The following is a 21,109-nucleotide window of genomic DNA, read 5'->3' as shown; positions in this document are numbered from 1 at the left end:
TTAACTTTTCCTGTGACATCCCTGGTCCTCCAAGAGGCCTGGGCGATATCCAGAATTTAATATCTCCACATGGTTGAGCCCAAATATCATGCCCATATTTGATGTTTCAGGTATAAGCAATGCTGCTAGTAAACGGCAGTTCAGTTTTATTTGTCACAAGCCAAGGTACAAAGTATAGTAAGCAAAGCAGTGACATGAGTGTCGGAGTCTGCAGAAGGGCAGACTATACAAAACTGCAAAAAAAATAAAAATAAATAATATATATATATATATATATATAATTTTATATTATGAAAAATATTGCAGATGGTGGGAAATATCGTGATATAAAACCAGTCACTGTGCTGTTCACACTACAAACAGATAAGTGTACTGATGACGAGACGCCACTGTGGGGCAGTGGCGGCACAAAAACAGCACAGAGGGTATTTTACACAGCCCACAGGGAAGGATGTGGGGGAGAAAAGAAACATGAATTAACTTTAATCTGCAGAAACAAAGAAATAATCAACTAAAATGAATAAACAAGTGCAAATAACTAACTAAAAGACAATTCTGAGAACGATACATCCAATTCCTTTGAGGACGTGTTCACATCTATTCAAGTCTATGTTAAAACAATATTCATATGTCCATATGACACTGAGAACACTGTTGGTCTCTTCACTGTTAAAAGAGATTCCAGTGTGAGTGATGAAGTCCTCGTGTGAAAACGTTATTCAGCTTAAGCTTCAGCAGTTTATAAAACTTTTCTCTTGGTTACTGTTGCTCCACATCAGAGATGAAGATGATCTGTTGAGTCTGGCTCAGACTCTCATGGCGCATGTGGACATGTGAGTGGCGGGATTTTTACAACAGACTTGAAAAACTATCCTTTAATATTTATTTAAGATTTTGTGACTGCATTTCCCACCAGCACCATCTCCACATCCTCTCTCTTTCTTTCTTATATATTTTGCACATTTCTGCTGCAATCTTCTCATGTGGCACCATCTCCCTCTCCACTCCCATGAGACTCATTTAATGACATTAATAATATCATTAGTGGCACGCACGCACGTACACACACACACACACACACAGCGGTACTCCATGCAGACTTTGCAGACTTGTAGATGTCTTGGATCATAGAAACACTTCTGTTGCTTACATCAGGTCATGGTAAAATAAGTTTCATAAATTACTTAATACAATTGCTTCTAACAGTATTTTACTGCCCACACTACTTCATTTTCAAACCAAAACGATCTCTGTCCACACACATATACGACCATTCATGTACAGTGAGCATGTGCGAGCTGGTATAAACAGGAAGTAGATTGTCTGCAGTTGATTAGTTACAGTAAATCCTTTGAACGAGGAACAGCAAAGACAGTTGTAGCATTAAAAGAGAGAATGTAAGTGAACAACAGCTGCTAGCAAAGACAACAAGGTCAGTAACACTGTAACTCATTATCATGTTGTAGTACCCACTGGTAGTCCAGGCTGATGAGAACCAATCAGGAGAGACTGTGGGTGTCTACATCGTTTATGAAGGTCTCCGTTTCTGTCCATCCAGACTACAACACAACCCCAGAGTTTTCAAAATAAAACAGGTCCAGCAGAGTTTCCAGAAGTCTCTGTTTTGGGGGCCTGACAGTAGTGTGGACGGCAGGAGTAAATGTAGGAAAAGAGATGTGTTTTAAAATGAAAATGTAGTAGTGTGGACGTAGCCTATAACAATGTCTCAAGCTCAATTTAATTTAAGTTTCACCCATAGAAAACAGCAGAAGCCAAAGCCTCTCTATAACTGTCTGTATATCTCTACATGTAGAGTTCATCCCTCCTCAGAGCTGTTGCTTGAAACAGTTTCTATCGTTTTACTGAAATCAGTGATGTGAAAAAGTCAGGGTCATCAGAACACGATGGTTCATGATGAGGGCTTAGAACGCTTTCTGGAAGCCGAAGGGGGGCGAACCCACGCTGCTCGGGCTGCGGAGGTTTGAGTCGTAGGAGCTGGGAGTCATTCCCACAATGCCCTCAGTCTTGAGTGTCTCCCCACACAGGAAGTCATCCTCATCCTCCTTCGAGCCCTGAGGGACACAGAGTGAACAACCTCAGCCAACACTGAACAGGAAGTACACAACAGACCACACTGAGACCAGGGGACCAGTCTTCATCTGCTCATTTCTCTCCCATCACACATTTCCATTTCATATTTTCAGCTATTTTTAAATTTCACTTCATGTTCTAACTTTACACTGAATCGATCAGTAGAGGTCTCAATCACTGACCGCACAGAAAAGGGACTTAAAGGGACACTTTTTAAAAAGTTCCCTAATTTGACATCAGAGCCGTGGTGAACTGCTGGAGTTCTCCTCTGTTCACCTTTGTGTCTTCTCACCTGTTGGCCTGTTTTGGCAGGAAGCAGCTCCGTGTCTGCCAGTTCCTCCCAGACCTGGTAGAGAGGCTCAATCAGCTGACCAGACCTGTGTGTACACATTAAGATGAGGCCGCGACAACAGAACAGGCAAGAGTTTCAAATATTCCCTCAGAGAGATTCAGGTACAGGCAACTTCAACCTGCTGCCACTTTTATCAACAACTTCAATTCTTTGAGTGACTGCACAGTAATGCTCAAAATGTAAATATACCATTTTAACTAATAAGGCATTTAAATCTGCATCAAAAATGTTTGTTTACTGTGTCGATCTTGTGCCTGACGGATGCAGGCGAGCACCAGCCACCCTTTCACATATGTTTTGGTTTTGTCTAAATCTAAATAGTTTCTGGCAGTTAATATTTAAAACCCTCTCAGATGTTTTGGAGGTATCCATAGAACCTTTTGCTATTACTGCAGTATCTCAAGTATCTCCACAAAACATACATCCTAGTCGTCAGGCAGAAAATATGATAGCTTTAGTGTCTCTTGCTTGACGACTTACACTGCTTAAATGGAAGGATACACTTCCTCCAGTTTTGGGTTTATAGATCAAAGATCTTATACACTATTTGACACTGGAGAGAATTCTCTCGACTATAAGAGAGTGAGCTCAGTAATTCCATGTTACAGTGGCTTGCAAAAGTATTCATACCCCTTGAACTTTTCCACATTTTGTCACGTTACAAGCACAAATGTAAATGTATTTTATTGGGATTTTATGTGATAGACCAACACAAAGTGGCGCATAATTGTGAAGCGAAAGGAAAATGACACATGCTTTTCAAATTTTTTTTTACAAATAAAAAACTGAAAAGTGTGGCGGTGGCAACTTTTTTAAACTTATGGACACTACTGACACTGCAGTTTTGTAAAACTAACCCCATATTATATATTTTTATTTATAACTCTTTAACTTGTTATTTATTTTATTAATCTCAGTTTTTTTCCATTTATTAAATTGTTTATTTCATTTCTATTTTTTTGCTTGGGTTAGGAAATCAACTCAAAATATGGTACAGTAACACTATAGAGGGGACACACCGTCTTTGTTTAACTGTATCAGTGATTTATTACATTCTGTATGACTTTAAATACCCATAAGAAGACCTTGAATAAAAGAAAATGTATGTTTACTGTGTTTAAAGTGTCAGTCTGGAAAGATTTCAGTCCTGGTTGATTTGGTGACACCTGCAGTTTCTGGTGGTAACAGCAAATGTTGTTTAATACGTCAGGTCCCAGGATTCTGGAGGCAGCAAAACAAACTGTTGTCATTTTAACGAAGACGTCAGGCAATAATTGACCCGTCCGTCATTCTGTGAACAACCGTGTCCTGATTTGATGCTGCACAGGGCCTGAGTGTGAGCAGCAGGGCGGCTTACCTGGCTGAGAATTGGTTTGCATTAGCAGCAACTCAATGAAGCAGTTTGTCTGGGAAGGTTGCCACAGACATTGACTGCATAATACTGCAAATATATAAATACTGCCACACTTTCATTGTGTTACCTCCTACAGTGAAATATAGCGACTTAACAGACATTTATCTAAATGAAAACCATCCAGACTGCAACTTTAAAGCAGGAACACACTGATCAATAAATCAGTGTGAGTGATTCCTACAGTTCTGTTCTTTATACTGTTTAAAGTGAAAAGTTCATCAAACCCGTGCAGCATGTGTAGGCAGCACGACACATTGATATCATCTAACAAGCAGCAATCAGAGTTTTGAAAATGATGATGGAGTCACTACAAAGAATAATGAGAGCCACACTGACCTCTTGAGCAGGTAGGGGTCAAAGGGGAAGAAGCTGTCCAGAGGGTTGGTGTTGGTGGTCACACGGTCTCCTCCTGCTGAACTGCGGACCACCGGCAGCACGTGGCGGTTGTTCCTCTCTATGATGGTGTAGCAGAACACCACCTGATACTTCCTGCAACACAAACACACCTGCTGTTGTGGATGATGAGGAGGGAAAGCACCTGCAGCATTTCCATTACTGAGCTGTCATTTACTTCACACCATATTTTATCTGATGACTCAACACTGGCCTCTATCAACCACTGTTCTAAGTTCAACAGCTCAGAGAGTGTGTCATATTTTTGTCGTGACACGTGTTTGCAGGAGAGTTCATGTGGGAGTACCAGGGTTATACAAGGCAGTAACGAGTGCCGTTAGTGTCAGGGTAAAATTAGTCTTGATCGGGAAAATAACATCTAATGTAAAAAAAAAACTGAGGCCTCTGTTTTGTGTTTTATGGAGAGTGTTCTGAAGTACCATTGTACTTTTAGTATTTCCATTTGTTACTACTACTCCACTACATTTAAAGCTTAACTGTATATAAAAACATGATACCTCTCTCTCTCTCTCTCTCTCTCTCTCTCACATATCTCCAAAAAATCAAGACCAGAGAAAAGTCTACCAACCACTGGACTACACTGGCAAACTGTATATAAAGTACCAGCTACAACAGCAAACTGTGGTTGAAGCATTAATGTATCACTATTAACAGTTTAAGAATGTCATAGAGCAGGGGTCGCTTCTGATAACAGAACAGATATAAACTAAACTTTTCAACAAACAGGAAATATGTTGTTCAGTTTGAGTGATTTGATACGATATGTGAATAAATTTAACCAGTGATGTGTGACACGAGGAGCTCTCGGCCCCTTTGATTTAGTCAAAATAGCACTCAGAGGAAAAAGTCACTGGGACATTTGACCTTTACTTTGATACTTAAAGAGCAGTTAGAGCAGTGTCCGGGTGTGTGTACCTGGTGATGGCAGCAAACATGTTGGTGACGGATGGCAGGCAGACTTTGAGAGGGTTCAGCTGACACATCACCACCCGCTCCAGGTTCAGACTCTGCAGGTACTCCAGACCTGACACACACATACACATGCACGCACACACACACAAACACAAACACACACACAAACACAAACACAAACACACACAGCTGATGTTACCACAGTTGTTACAAAAATAAATGTGATGATGTTGTTATTTGATGTTTGTCATGTTGGGCTGTTGGCATGAAATGGTATGGATGAACAGTTCAGAGGTGTGTGTTGTACCTTTCTTCATGTTGCCCTCCAGCATGGCTCTGTGCCTGAAGATGAGAGTGTAGAAGACGGCCTGGCAGGCTGAGTAGAAGGGCCCATGCAAGCTAATGTCACAGCAGGCCTGTCTGCCGCTGCTGTCCTGACTGTCAATGTAGCGATGGATCCAGGAGAGCAGCAGGTCCAGACATGCCCGCACAGTGCTGTAGGTTGGGGGGAGTGGGTGAGTGGTACAACAGCTCATGGACATTTGGACTAGACAAATGTGTTTCAGCTGGCTTTGTGCAGAAACTACGGGTGAACTCACGACACAGGGATGAACTTGGCTCGGGCCAGGAAGCTTCCCATGTATCCAGCAGCAGCCTGGCGGAGGACAGCGGGCTGAGAGGGGTTCTGCAGGATCTTCCACAGGTGATCCAGGAAGGCCTCTACCAGGGCCTGAGGACAGACAACAAGAGATACAAAGGAATACAAAAATGTTTCATCTAACAGGAAGGAAATACAGAACTTCACAGGAGGTGAAAGAACTAAAAATCATCTGTTTTCTTAAATGCACAGGAAAAGCAGCAGAGGTGATTTAGAATTAGACACTTTCCACTTGGGTGAATGAAACACACAGTCCAGTTTGTGAGTACTTAGAGACACATTTGGTATTTTTGTATTGCATGGCTCTAGAACAATTTGGATTTGAAATTTTAGAAAGATAACTGTTAATGCTTTCTGTGAGTTTTAAATGGCATCATGTGACTGGTTGTAGAAAAAAAAGGGCGCACTGTCATGAAACTAAAAATCATGCCTGTTTCTGCAGAGCAACATTATCATTCATCTGGATGTGTGTGTGTGTGTGTGTCCACCTGTTGACTGGATGTCCAATATTCATCATCTTTTTATATTATGTTTATCACTTAACACAGCTGCTGCTGCTGCTGCTGCTGGAGATCAGGCTGACCAGTTCACCACTAAACCAAACAGTGAGCTAAAAGAGCTGAAAAAAATCTTCACACACATTCGATCTCAAAACGCAAACCTGGGACTGCCCTGTCATCAGAGACTATTGGATAAAGATACAAGGCCCTACAGGATTTACGGTGGTTCCCAGTCTTTACCACCTCATGACCCACTTGAAAATCTCAAAAAGTTTTGGCGGCTCACATCCGACCCCCAAATAAGACATTCTCAGAACATTTTTTATTTAAACGATAACGATTGAGATGAGCATTTACTGAACATAATGTTGGTGACTGGTAAAAAGAATCTTATCAGGAAATGGTTTTCACAGGAGAGCCCAACTCTAAATGTGTGAATGGAAATTACAATGGACATTTTTAAAATGGAGAAATGGAGAAACTTTGTCAAGCATAAATTGGAACAATGTATCACATATTGGAAAGAATGGATTAACTATGTAACACCCTATAGGTCTGATTTTATTTTCACAAATCAATAATATTCTCAGAGAACAGACTACTCCCTGCCTGTTCATGGTTCTTTTTCATTGTATTTTTTTTTTCATTTCTATAGACATTTACTTTGTTAAGAAGTATTCTGAGATCTGAGACGAACACAAGTATATACAAATATCTGTTTGATACTGAATGTCAAGTTCTGAGCTGGTGACAATTCCCTGTGAGTTTGATATTGTCCACATTAAAAATCATCATTTGATCCATTGTTAATATGATAATAGTGACTGGTGCAGCTCTGAGTGTGTCGGACAGTGATCCAGAACACACACACACACACAGGCGGACACGCGCGTACGTACACGTACACACACGTACACACACACACGTACACACACACGTACACACACACGTACACACACACGTACACACACACGTACACACACACTCACACACACACACACACACACACACACACACACACACACAACACACACACAGCTGAAGCTGAAGACAAGATTGATTGAGGGCTTGAAGTCACGTGCTGCTGTTTCCTGTCATTACATAGACACAGTGTTACTGACCACTCTGAAGCTGCAGAGGTAAAACAGTGTGTACTGGACGTGACAGGACGCATGTGTCGGCAGTATGAGTTTGTCAAACACACTCAACAAATCTCTGTACAGTTCCTTAGTCTGGTCCACATGAAAAGAGCCTAAGAGAGGAAGACAAAGCAGTGAAGACTATCACACACTTTACAGCCAAATACATTCACCTCTCAATGACACAAACACATCCAAGCACAAGTTTTACTGGTCAGTCTCATGTTGAGAAATGTGCAAAAATCTGTCATTCATGTACCGCTGACATGGCAGACGTCCTTGATGTAGGCTATCATCACAGCCATGAGGACGTCCAGCCTCTCAGCCACTGGATGAGCCATCACAGTCCTGGAGGGTTGATCTGCTGCCACGTCCTCGTCCTGAGACACACACACAGAAGCAGTGTGAAGGAAACTGAACGAACTCACTAACAGTAACACAAATACAGCAGCCTTTTCACATCCTGCTCACAGAGTTTCCCTTAATCGTGATATATTCAGATTATTTACTCTCTTGAAGGTTTATGCACATTTCGTCTATTTTGGTTTATGTTTGAACATGCTGCATTCATGCTATGTTATTTATTGAAATACAATTTGTTATAATATTATTATTATATTATTATAGATTCTCTAACGATTCCAGTTCCTTTTACCACAAACACTTCAACTGATCTCACTCACTCAAATACTGTTACAACTTATTTCCCGTCTATATTTTCAGTTCAGCTTCATGTTAGAACAAATTTTTTTTAACTGCAAATTTTCAGCAATGAGCACATTTACATTTTCTCCAGAAATGTTATTTCTAGTTATTTAGTTTATTTATTACCACATATTTTATTCTGTTACATCTACTTGATGCTTTCCTGTGGTGTAAATAGCTGATGCTTTAGATGCTTGATGCCAGACTATTTATTTTCTCTGTGATAAACCTGAATCTGAATATCATTGGCTGCTGTTTCAAAGTACAATCACTGAACATTTCAAACTAAGAACCTTCAGGGTGTGGATGGGTACTGAACCCCGGTATTAAACGGGCTACATTTCTCGATAGAAGCTGTCTCTGTGTCTGCAAACTTAGTTTTTCTCACTCGATGTTATTTCTGTACAGAAGACTTGAGGATAAGTTTTCCTGTCTATTTGAGCAGCATTCATGAAGAATATGATGGACATCATGCTTACATGTCCTACAGTTATCAGTTACACCTGAGCATGCAATACTGTTCAACAACGCTGTTAAAGGGCTCTCACCACTTAAATCTGCTGCTTTCCTCGATAGAAGCTGTCTCTGTGTCTGCAAACTTAGTTTTTCTCACTCGATGTTATTTCTGTACAGAAGACCATAGTATTGATAAGCTCCAACGTTATTGGTTCTGCTCTCGGTACTGGAGAAATTAAGAAAATAATAGAAAATTTCCTATTTATTATTACGAGATAAAAGTTCTCTCTTGTGCATTTTATCTCACCAACTCTGTTTCTGATTAAGACTTTGTCTATGATGCATTTTGACTGTTCCTGACTCAGAAGAGAGACCTCTCTGCACAGTGAAAATACTGTCAAAGAAAAAGTCCTTCAGTAAATCATTGTGTATTACATTTGTTTTACATTTCTATCATTCCAATATCAGTCTATAATAGTGATTTGTTCAAAACAATGTTGTTGAAGGTTGCTACTCTAGAATGTTAGTTGAGTACATATGAGGAAGATATTAGTTTAGAGTTAGTTAACAGTTTAAATTAGTTTTTTTTTTCTTTTACAAAATAGCAAAAAGTACCAATAAGAGAACTGTTAAAGGACTGGACCAATAAGAGAACCGTTAAAGCATCAGATTGATAAGCAGTACTGGTAAAATTAGTAGCACTGTTAAAATGTTAACGATACCCATCCCTACTCCAGAGGAAACAGTTTGTTACCATGTGGAAGAGACCCTCCTCAGTCTGCTCCTCTTGGCTCTGCCCTGTGTTCTCCTCTGCCTCCTCAATGTCTGACCGGGATGCACTCACCTGAAACACACCACACACACTGTCACAGACCGGAGGAGACACACACACCTCTCTATTCTCCAGTGGAGGTCATCATATATGTGAACCAATAATGTGCAAAATCAATTGGAACAGAACATGAAAAACTTATGTGTGAACTTAAGGTCTGCACATCTGTGCTGAGAACAGGGATATGACTCTTACACTTCTGCTACAATGTCACAACCTTCACTTCCTGAATTATCTGGCTCGCATTGTGCTCAGATCTTAGGCAGGTGGAAACACAATCTTTGACACCTTCAGCTGATTGGCCACCACTTAAATTACTCATGTGCAGGTTTTATGCTGGGGAACAGAGATCTGGGGCCAGTTGCACAAAGCACCTTAAGTTTTTAAGCTAAGTTTGACACTTAAGGTTGAACTTATCCTTAGCTGAGAGTTACTTAAGGATGTTGCACAGAATCTCTTCAAAGGTTTCCTCAGTTACAGTTTTTCTCAATCGCTTTGATGCAGTTCTCACATCAGAAACATCATTCTCACCTCTCTTAATGCAGTTCTCAGAACAGTTCATCATTTCCTCACACACATTAGCATTTCTCATTGTATTTGTACAAGCTTCCTTTGTATCCACACATAGAATTCCTGTCAGCCATAGCAATGGAGTCGCACTCTCAGCTTAGGAGTTTTCACTTTTCCTAACTAAAAGTTGGTCTCAGCAGCTTTGTGAAGAGGATTTAGGAGAAAACTTCAGAAATTTTTCGCACAAGTGTTTCGCTGCTTCCAGCTGCTTTGCTCGGCCTGTGTCGTTGTTGTTGACTTCTGTGATGTCGCTGTAAATTTCATTGTGTTGCTGGTTCTTGAAACATCTCGCTTCAGCTCTGTAGCGAAAATTAGGCAGCTGGCTAACACCGGCACACCGGCTGGCTAACACCGGCACATCTACAGTAATGTTGATTGATGTGCATTGTTCATAAACAAATTCATTATTTCACAGTTCAATATAAAACTGTGACTTTCCCCTTCTTACTCCATAAAGCACTGGATCAGCTGTGTTGTGTTTAACACTCACGTCCAGTTTGAGCATCTTTCCAACGATCACCTCCAGGACGTCTCGGCGGATGGACGGGATGTACACTGTCACCCTGAGGAGGTTGTGGACGTAACACTCCTGTAGAGATCAACAAGCTGTCAATCACCACAACACCACGATGCTCATCAGTGTGTCAGCAGACACTGTGTTTACCACAATGAGTTCAGACAGAAAACAATGTTCATGCAAGTATAATGTTAATGTGAAAAATGTGAAAAGTGAGAGTTGTCATTTTACCACTTCCACAGCCTGATCTGTGTTGTATTGATTATTGAATATGAATGGATTATTGCCAACATCAGATGAAACTAATCAGATTCCTGCTGCCTCTCCACAGGCTAACAAATCACTGAGGTCACCATGTTTTCTAGCTGATGAGGTGACAATGGTCATATGATCTGCAACATCATCAGTCATCTCTTACCAGGGTTCTGGAGGATTTCTGTATGAAGGGGAAGTTCTCCTGCAGAATGGGCATCAGAAAGCGACTCGTGCTGAAAGAAGACGGCAAATCCTTACAGGACAATACACAGAAATGACAAATACAACTTTAAAGCAATGTTTGTGAAGATCTGATGAAGATCACAGGACAAGGTTTGGACTATGTGAGAACATGGTGAGACGGTCACAGAGGTGAGACTGAACATGGCAGCGCCCTGCTGCTGGACGCCGAGAACAATTGTGGATTTAACAGACTCAGCCTTTCATCACAATTGAAAAATATCAGCCATTTGAATGTTGAGCAACTAAGCAGAGTGTCCTCCAATCAACAAACAGAAAACGTTCCATTCCTCAGGAATTACATCGAAAACTGTTACAGGTTCTTACTAGTCTGGACCACAGTCAGGATGAAATCCAGACCCTCACAAACTACAACACGATCCGCCAATACGCCAAAACGCTGATCACTCACATGTACAATGTAATAAAAGACAACAGGTTAATGAAAGAAATTATACTTGATATTCAATGTAGACGCATGAGCGATAATTTAATTCTCTCAGTGAATCGCTGAGAATCAACAGGAGAACCCAAAAAACACCATCTGAGAATTCATGCACTGAAACTTCCACCTGATGTGGAACAGGAGATAATGTTTCACCAGGTCCATCGTATCACAGCAAAGAAGGAAGGAAGCACCCCCGTCCCTTCATAGCAAAATCTGACCATTACAAACAAAAGGGCCCGATCAAAAGGAAGGGGGAAGAACTCCTTTGGATTCAATGAGCAGAGAAATAAATGAAGGAAAATTTAAAGAATTTAATTATGAAACTATAACGAGCCTAGTTTACATCAACAGACAACTGTTCTGCAACAGCTCCATCACTCCTTGGCTGATATGATATCCAATATGAACAATACAATCCTCCTCATATGATCTCCCACAGAGAGAAAGTGGCAGAACGACACCAGGTGACTTACGATGGGACGTATCTGGTGATGAGCTGCAGCGCCTGGTGACTCTGATCGAAGTTTCTAGGGAGGTCTGAACAGACAGAAGGAACAGTGGAGAGTTCATTCATTTGTATTTAGTATCAGGATGTAAGCTGCTCTCTAACACTGCCCTGCTTCACATTCACTCACTGCTCTCCCCTCTTACCCTGCCCAGACTTCAGCAGACAGACAGACAGCAGGTTTCTGATGTTTGAAACAGCCACTTAATAGAAGCCAAGTGCATTAGAAATAAGAAAGACGGCACTTACTCTCATCTTCATCATCTGAATCAGAGATATCCACCCCTCCTTCACAGATGGTCACTCTCTCTGAAAACAAACATACACAGCCATGTAACATAAGGCGAATGTTCACTCTTTGCATTTCAATGGAAACACACACCACACATGCAATGATCAGAATGTGACTGGTGATAAGATAAACAACATCACCTCACAGCTTCGACGCCACTGTGAGCCCTTGAATTGTGAATGTAATTCATGAAACACAGTCTTGTCAAGCGAACATACTGGGAGTGAAGTGGGAGACCACCATCTTGAGGCAGGCACACAGGTAGACAGTCTGCGCTGACACCAGGTTACTGAGGAAGGCCATGTACTCCTCCACCACAGCCTGGCTCCGACCCACCCATGGAAGCCTCTAGAAAACACAAACAGTGTCAGCGTGTAAACACAACCAGATTATTAGTTTGACCTCGATTTTTGACAGTGATTCCAAAGTCTGTATGGTACATTCATATCTGTTTTTGGGCTATTTAAAGCTCTGACGGAGAATGGAAGAATGACTGAGGGAAGACCTCTGAGTGGAGAAAGTGGGTTGCATAAGATAAAACTTTGACTGCATGTTTAATGGCTGACTGTTCATATATGGGTTGGAGAGACTGATGTTCTTCATAAAAGGAGGACATTTAGGCCATTCTTCCTTATAGACCATATTCACATGGCGGCCATTTTCCTCTGATGTCACGCTGAGGGTGGGAAACCTCTTTAAGCCACTTTAATATCCCTGAGTAAATCCTGTGGGAGAAATGCGAAATGGTCAAAAAATGTATTTACCTCCACTTTCATTTGACCAAATTGATAAATGGGCAGATGAATTTGCGAGGATCCACAAAAGGATTCAAAAGAAAGGAAACAGAAACTGGATTGAATCTTACATCCACTATGTTGAAGGTAAGAGCAGCCCACACTGGAAACACTGGAAGTTAATGTTATGTGAGCAAATGTGAAGTTTGAGATGAACATAAACGTCAGTGTTAGCGTTACTAAAGTGGTCAGGTGTCAAATCAGTTCACTGGCTTGTGCAAATGTTTAACATGAACTAATTTTATATAGTTTCATCATCAATCTGCATCAATGTAAAATGAATGAGCAGACTCTACTAGGTTGTTAGAGGTATCACAATATGAGGTTATTTAAAATGACAGAGTCAAGAGGCAAGTGACATATCACAGGCAGTTCAGTTTAGATTAGAGAAGTCGAGGACAGAAGTACCACCACTGTCAGGGCAAAGGCATGAAAGGAGCCGTCATACATGGTATCCATTGTCTTGTCAGTTGCTGATGGATCGGGAAGCGGAGACATGACAAAGATTTGTCAGATTTTCGACACTTATATGAGTTACAACCTGGTACACAACAGTACCACATTGTCCTTTCAGTGACAAAATTTGAGCTTCCCACCCTGAGTGTGACATCAGAGGAATATGGCCGCCGTGTGAATATGGTCTACAGAGCTGTTTCAGTCAGACAGATTCTCTGGATGTCTGGTGTGAGCGGTTCGCTGAGTTCAGTCCACTGCATCTCTACTGGATTCAGGTCTGGGCTCTGACTGGCCCGCTCCAGAAGGTGGATTTACTCTGATGTTCAGGGTCATTGTCCTGCTGCATCAGCAGCTTCTCCTCCGCTTCAGCAGGTGGAGAGACACCCTGACATGATCCTGGAAGAGACCGTCATGAACTTGGGAATTCATTTTCCCCCTCAATGATTTGGAGCTGTATGTTATTAGTTAAAACAGAATGTGTTTGTTCATTATTGTAATTTAGAATCTGATCGTATTTTAAGACAAATTTAATTCAACAGGGTTCACTTTAGTTTCTTTGTTTCAGTGTTTCAGCAGATATAACCAAATGATGCTGGTCTCTTAACAGTGTCATTAGGAGTGTGCAACGTGGATATAATCCTCTACCATGGTACATGTAATTTACACACATGTAACATGATACAGTACATTTTCTGGAAACTCAACTAGGAAATTTTATTAAAAATGGGGAAATCTGGTCAATTTACGAACTGACAAAATAAGACAAGATTACTTTCATTATTGGTTAATCTGCTGATCATTTCCTCAACTCATTAACTTATTATTGTTTTTGTCTATAAAATGTCTTCACATAGTGAAAATGTTGGTAGTTTCCCACAGCCCAAGGAGCATTCTCAGATGTCCTGTTCTGTGTGAGCAATAGTTTTCAGGTTACTGTGATGGATGACAGAGGAAAGCATCAGATCCTCTCTTTGACGTTTAAAATGTAAATGGGATGAATTTTGCATCATCACAACAGTTGGTAATATTTTTCTGTTGATCAATTAATCATTGCAGCTGTAAAAAAAAAACCCAAAAAACATTAAAATGTACCTTTTAAAATCTAGTTTCATGGCGCCCACAGTATTACAGTTTTTCTCAATCGCTTTGATGCAGTTCTCACATCAGAAACATCATTCTCACCTCTCTTAATGCAGTTCTCAGAACAGTTCATCATTTCCTCACACACATTAGCATTTCTCATTGTATTTGTACAAGCTTCCTTTGTATCCACACATAGTTCACTACTAAAGACGTTTTCTCATTGTGTTGATGCATTTCTCATCTGACTCTGACAACTCATGAAAACAGTTTGTTCCTCCGTCAGATAGAATGACAGACCTCTCACTCACTTTGATACTGTCCTGCAGCATCAGGGTTTTCAATCAGATCACTTTAAACTTTCTTCAAATATGTATGAGAGAGCAAGGCCAGTCTCACACACATGCGCGCGGCACACACACACACACACACACACACACACACACACACACACACACACACACACACACACACTGTGTGTGGTGTGAATTTACTGTACTATAACTAATGCTATGTTCTAAGTTTGATTCATATTTCTCTTTGTCTATTTTCAGATGAATAGTTCCATGTTTATCATTTTGCTTTCCTCAGTTACAGCAGTTCTGTGAATTTAGTGATACAGTTTTTTCAACTGCTTTCACACATTTTCTAAACAAGATCTCATTTTTTCAAAACCCTTAACCCTTTTGCACTGGTGATTGAGTGTTAGGAGAAATTCATAACTATTTTGAGAACCGCATTAAGAGTTGTGAGAATGAGAGTGATTGAGGAAAAACTGCAATTTGACCCTGACATGCCCCTTATTTTGCACACTGGTCTTGCAGTATACCACTATAATATCAATCTGCTGATATTTTGTTGTTTATACGACTAATCCTCTGGTCTATAAAATATCAGAAAACAGTTTCACAGTTTCCTGGAGGCCAAGCTGATGTCTTCATGTTGCTTGTTTTGTCTGACCAGTCATAAACCTACAGACATTCGTATCACTACAATGTAAAGCAAAGGAAAGCAGTTCATTGTTATATTTAAGAAGCTGGAACCCAGAAACTTTTTGTTTGAAATGTGACTTCAGTCAATAGATTCTGATCAATCGACTAATCGTTTACCCCCCGACCACCACCACTACACCCAGACATATATACCCCCACACCGCTCTACACTCACCAAGATAGTGTAGATGAGCTGCTCATGATCTTTGTTCAGCTGGGTCACACAACTCCGAAACTCTTGCAGCCAGTTGATGATCTGAGCATCCTGTGGAGAGCCAAACACAGCCACTGTTACATCAGTGATCCCAGGTCTGATGCTCTGCAGTAAGAACAATAACAGAGCTATTTGTGCTTTATTCCAACAACACGTAGTCTCTCTACCCTATGTTATTTTCATTGGAGTAAATTTATTTCTAATATTTGTTGGAAAAAGGTTTGGATGCTGCCGCACAGATTCCTGATTAATAGCTAAACAAAAGAGGTTTCCTTTAAATTATTAAACTGAACTGAACTTTATTCTACAAGTCATTACCAGACAACATTTGTAAAAACAATGGACCCTAGTTGTATTTTTTGCAACCTTGCAAAGTGAGACTATTACACATTTATTTATTTAATAATGCTAGCTTAGACTATAATGTTTTCATTTAACATTATACCTTAAATATACCCCTTTGCAATTCAATTTCATACACTTTTTATTTTTTTATCTTTTTAATTTCCTTGTATATTTCTTTACACATCTACCAATTGGGATTAACTATTTACCTGACTATGCTCATGCTTGTTCATGCATATAATGTTCCTATACATTTTCAATAAATAAAAATAAAACCACTGATGCTCTGCTCTACCTTTATCTCAGGATCAGCCAGCTGATGTTTCAGCAGTTCATAATCACTGGAGTCTCCCTTCAAACGAGAAGAGAAACAGCGAATCAGACACAGAAAGCTGCTGAGCTCTTCACCTTTACCTTCTTAATACAGCAACAAACAGCTTTTATTCGTGCAAGTGTTCAGATGCTGAAAATGACCGAGCAGCACCTGAATTCAACTATGTCACATGGTAAAAACAGACTGACACGACGTCAGAACTCACCTGTTTATGTTTCGCTAACGTTTCCGCAACACTGCCCCCAAACCTGACTGTCTTCACGGGAGGGCTGTTCAAAAAGTCCCGGCCGTCTACATCCATGATGACTGTCCTCATGCAAAACAATAAAGCTTGTTGTGGCTAAGCTAACGTTAGCTATCCTTCCACTAAAACTTCCAGATGAACTGGAAACGACGAGCTGGTTTCATTGTTCTATCTAACAGTTCAGTGATATTTATATGGTCGATAATATAATAGTTTTTGATGGTAAATTCTCAAATACGCTGTAAACAACCAAGCACATGTGTGAACTTTCTCCACAAGAGGAAGAAAGCTGTGTATTTACGGAAGTGAAGACAGAACCCTGGTGTCGCATTCAAAGTGTTCCCAGCGACTCGACTCACAGGATTATGGATTCCGCTTGGCTTTAAGACAAATACATAGATATTGATCCCAGATTAAGTTGTAGGCTTCTAGGCTTCGTAACTATAACTATAATTAAGGTTAAGTCACTCATAGTTGCATAGTTTCCAATGGGAGGTGATCACGTGCTTGATTGTCCCAGAGAGGAAGGATCTCCTGAGTGTTGAGCAGCTCTGAGTAGACCGTGATTATTGTGCTGCCCAGTGGGCGGCTGACATTGTCATGTCAAGTCAATTTTATTCGTATAGAGCCAGTCTGGTAGGCTTTATAAGCATGCACTTGGTGACAGTGGAAAGAAAAACGTCCTTTTAAAAGTTCCACATAGACTTATAACAATAATAGTAATAATATTACAATAAAACTACAATTAAGCATCAAAGTGAATCAGAAAAACTGTAAATTGGACCAACAGAAAATTGACCCAGTTCTCTTTATGGTCCACTTCAGCTCTGAGCTTCAGTAATCATTCTGTTCCCACTATAGTTCCTCTGGAGCTCTCAGACCTGCTGCTTTGACCTACTGCTTTGGATTATCCCAGTTATTCATTTGCCTCCTTTAGTAATAATGGTACATGTAATAAATGGAGTTCATTTGTTGTAATGGTGGTGAGGCTCAGTGTATTGGAAGCGCTCCACCAATTCCCTGCAGTTCCCGAGCAGCCGGGAAACCAGGGCAGCTAGATGACTGCCCTTAACAAGAGCTGTAGCCCTAAGTTTACAGTTGGCATCCATACACATTCCAGCCATATATCAGGTTTATACTTTGTCTTGTTTGATAAAAAGTCTCTAAATCTAGCAACAAATGTGCCAATTTCGTAACACTGAGGCCAAAAATAGAAACACCATCCTGCTGAAAGTCTAAGAGCTGGTCAAGACAACACAGCTGTCTTATAACCTTTTTCATGTGTGGCATCAGCCTACAGTTTACGTTATAGCCTGCTATATGCATAAGTATACTGTATATGCTATATGATGGTTGCAGCAGGAACACAGCCACAGCAAAACCATATATCGACGACATTTTGAATGTTTGTCAGTACGGTTTGTGTTGTCATTAGCTGTAAAGATCCAATTGTCCAAACAAGGCCAGTACATCTGGTTCGTTTGCTACATAAAATGACCTCAGTTTGGTAGATAGCTATGACAAGCTTATTGAGCTAGTCACATACAGCTACAGTATTTTAACTGGTCTGAACCCAGTATCAACAAACACCTAACTTAGCAAACATATTAAGATTGTCAGTTACATTATACAATTAACTACCTTCATAAGCTATCACTACAAAGCCAACGCTAGCATTAACAGGTGTTCACTGACCAGTTTAGAGGAAAAGTTGCGAGTTCAGCATGAAATCCTGGTGGACTGCTGAATCATTCAAAAAACCCATAAAGTTTTTACCTGCCCTGTCTGTCTCTTTACTGGCGTTCTCTGTGTGCCTGTCATTCATTCATTGAGAGCGTGCTTCATGCATCTAACTCTCCACAAGCTGTCTCCAGTGGTGAATATTAACGGCAATGGTAACTCTTGTTTTGCTTCTATTTTCATCCCTTCTTTTCTTCACTGCTAAACATGTTTTCTTGCCCAGAGCAGGTGGAGGTGATGGAAATAATGGTCACTCGCCAAGAGTTTCAGCCAGCATTGCGTTTACAGTTCAATTCAGAACTGTGGATTGACTCCCTATCACATCTTGAGATACAAAGTAGTATAAAAAAAAAAGGTGACAGTCTGGGGGTAGCTGGTAGCATGCTAACTTCAGTAGATCTACATATAGCCCCTTTAAACAAACCAAATCTCAACCTATACAGGTGGCAGAATATTTCATAGGAAAGATGTTTGTATGGAGGCTGTGATGACAGGGGCATCACATCAGAACATGCCAAAAAAGGATAGTTCTGTTTTCAGTGTTGAAGTGACTGACTGAATTTGCATGTTTCAACACGTGAACAAGGTTTTGATTGTTTTAGAGGCTTTTGCACTGGTGATTTAGTGTTGGGAGAAATGCATTGGGTGTTTTGAGAGCTGCATTAACAGTTGTGAAAATGATGTTTCTGATGAGTGAACTGCATCAAAGCGATCAAGAGACTAAAAGTTTATTTTCCAAACCAGTTTTTATAAATATTTCATAATGTTAAAAATAAAATACTTAAGATAATATAACTTTGGTAAATAGTTTCCCATACTCCCTTGCTCTAACATATAAAACACATAATATGTACTTTGATCAATTACACTGTAATTTCCAGGTTGGATTATAAAGTTTTACTAATTGTTAATTGTAATGATGGCAGCAGCTTACTTCAGTGGATGAAGCTGTGTGATTGAATGTCTCTTACTGCATTGCATCTTGGGAATTGTAGTTGACTTTTCTGCTTCAGTTTTAATGTCCACAGATTTCTTGTATCTTTGACCAGATATTTTCTACACAGTAATGCATTCACAACTGTCTTTTGATGTCTCTTTATTACTGTCATCCAGAAAAGGCTCTGTACAACAACCATGAGAACTTTAGACCTCATGTGGGAATGTGTGTGGACTCCCAAAAAAATTGCTGTCCTGATCACCAGCAGAAAGTCCTGGGGCACATTAGCATATTGTCACAACTGTCAGGGTAGTCAGGGTTTGAGGGGTAAAGCTGGACCCAAATGCAGCCAACACATGGGAGATGGTGCAGACAGGTTTATTAAACTAACACAAGCAAAGGGAACCACAGGGGATGACAACAGGTAACATGAACAGAACGAACCAATTACAAAATAAAACAGGAAATGCGAAAAGTCCAAACAAAAACAAAAAGGTATCTGCCATAGCAAACCATGACAGTAACCGCCCCCCCCTCCCCTTTAAGGGTCGGATTCCAGACAACCCTTAAACAAAAACACTAACTTGGGCGGGAGGAGGGGTGCCGGAGGAGGGATCCAGGGGCCAGTGGACAGCATCTTCTGATGCTCAGGGGCAAAACAGGGCAACTCAGGTGGACGGCTCGGAGGCCTTATGGACAGGCTGGGCAGTTCAGTGGGGCGACTCAGAGGTCGGGCAAACGGACGGAGCCGTTCTGGAGGCCGACAGCAAAGACCGGGTCTCAGGAGGTTGAGGCGGAGGCCAGCATGGCAGGCGGAGCCCCTCTGGAGGGCGAGCAGGAGCCGACTGGGTACCAGGGGCAGGAGTCAGCTGGGCTGCCGACAGAACACGGGGAGCAGGTATCAGCCGGACCACTGACTGGGAACCAGAATCGGGAGTTAGCGGGACCGCCGACAGGACAGGAGGAACAGGACTCGGCTGGACCGCCAACAGGAAGCGATGAGCAGGGATCGGCCGGACCACTGACTGGGAACCAGAACCAGGAGCCAGCTGGACTGCCGACAGGACAGGAGGGGCAGGATTCGGCCGGACCGCCGACAGGGAACCGGGTGTCGGCCGGACCACTGACTAGGAGCCAGAATCAGGAGTCAGCTGGGCCGCCGACAGGACACAAGGAACAGGATTCGGCTGGAAGCTGGGGACCTTGGACTGTGGCTTGGGCCGGAGGCGAGGAACCTGGGGCTGGGGCCGAGGCCGAGGCCGGGCCTCCCCTTGGCAACAGGAGCCATGATTACCTCGCCTTCTGTGGCCTCCCCGAAACCCTGTGAAAATAGCCAGACGAGTTCCCATGAAAGGGGACTCATCAGGGTCGTCCAGGTCCGAGTCAGAGAGGGGGTCAGCCAGCGTGCAAAGGGGCATGCAGACCGACGAAGGTGCTTGCTGAGAGGATGGAGGCACCCTTAAGAAAAGCCATGAGGCTGGCGTAGACCGCTGATGGGTCCATTTCTAAGGTCGGTTCGTACTGTCACAACTGGCCTCCCCTTGGCAACGGGAGCCATGATTACCTCGCCTTCTATGACCTCCCCGAAACCCCGTGAAAATAGCCAGACGAGTTCCCATGAAAGGGGACTCATCAGGGTCGTCCAGGTCCGAGTCAGAGAGGGGGTCAGCCAG

The 21,109-nt window shown here is 41.5% G+C and overlaps 1 protein-coding gene and 1 long non-coding RNA gene across 2 annotated transcripts; one reads left to right on the top strand and one right to left on the bottom strand.

The window, feature by feature from the left end:
• Positions 1 to 139: 139 nt before the first annotated feature.
• On the top strand, positions 140 to 12,560 carry LOC111236282. The gene is made up of 3 exons (XR_002665717.1): positions 140 to 1,059; positions 9,736 to 9,739; positions 12,550 to 12,560. It is a non-coding gene; the product is annotated as an uncharacterized LOC111236282 (long non-coding RNA).
• rrn3 (RRN3 homolog, RNA polymerase I transcription factor) lies at positions 1,439 to 17,043 on the bottom strand. The gene is made up of 17 exons (XM_022764954.1): positions 16,721 to 17,043; positions 16,477 to 16,533; positions 15,798 to 15,887; positions 12,519 to 12,648; positions 12,258 to 12,317; positions 11,977 to 12,040; positions 10,979 to 11,048; positions 10,534 to 10,632; positions 9,396 to 9,485; positions 7,740 to 7,860; positions 7,463 to 7,593; positions 5,783 to 5,913; positions 5,491 to 5,678; positions 5,187 to 5,295; positions 4,194 to 4,346; positions 2,384 to 2,468; positions 1,439 to 2,072 (listed from the first exon to the last, which is right to left on the bottom strand). Exons 1-17 carry the CDS (start codon positions 16,829 to 16,831, stop codon positions 1,923 to 1,925), a joined length of 1,839 nt encoding a protein of 612 aa, XP_022620675.1. The 5' UTR covers positions 16,832 to 17,043; the 3' UTR covers positions 1,439 to 1,922.
• Between the last annotated feature and the right edge of the window lie 4,066 nt (positions 17,044 to 21,109).

The sequence above is a fragment of the Seriola dumerili genome, unplaced genomic scaffold, assembly GCF_002260705.1.
Source record: "Seriola dumerili isolate Sdu_G_001 unplaced genomic scaffold, Sdu_1.0 BDQW01000609.1, whole genome shotgun sequence".
NCBI lineage: Eukaryota > Metazoa > Chordata > Actinopteri > Carangiformes > Carangidae > Seriola > Seriola dumerili.
Note: the sequence above shows the minus strand (reverse complement) of the source record. Positions and strands in the feature narration are given on the sequence as shown.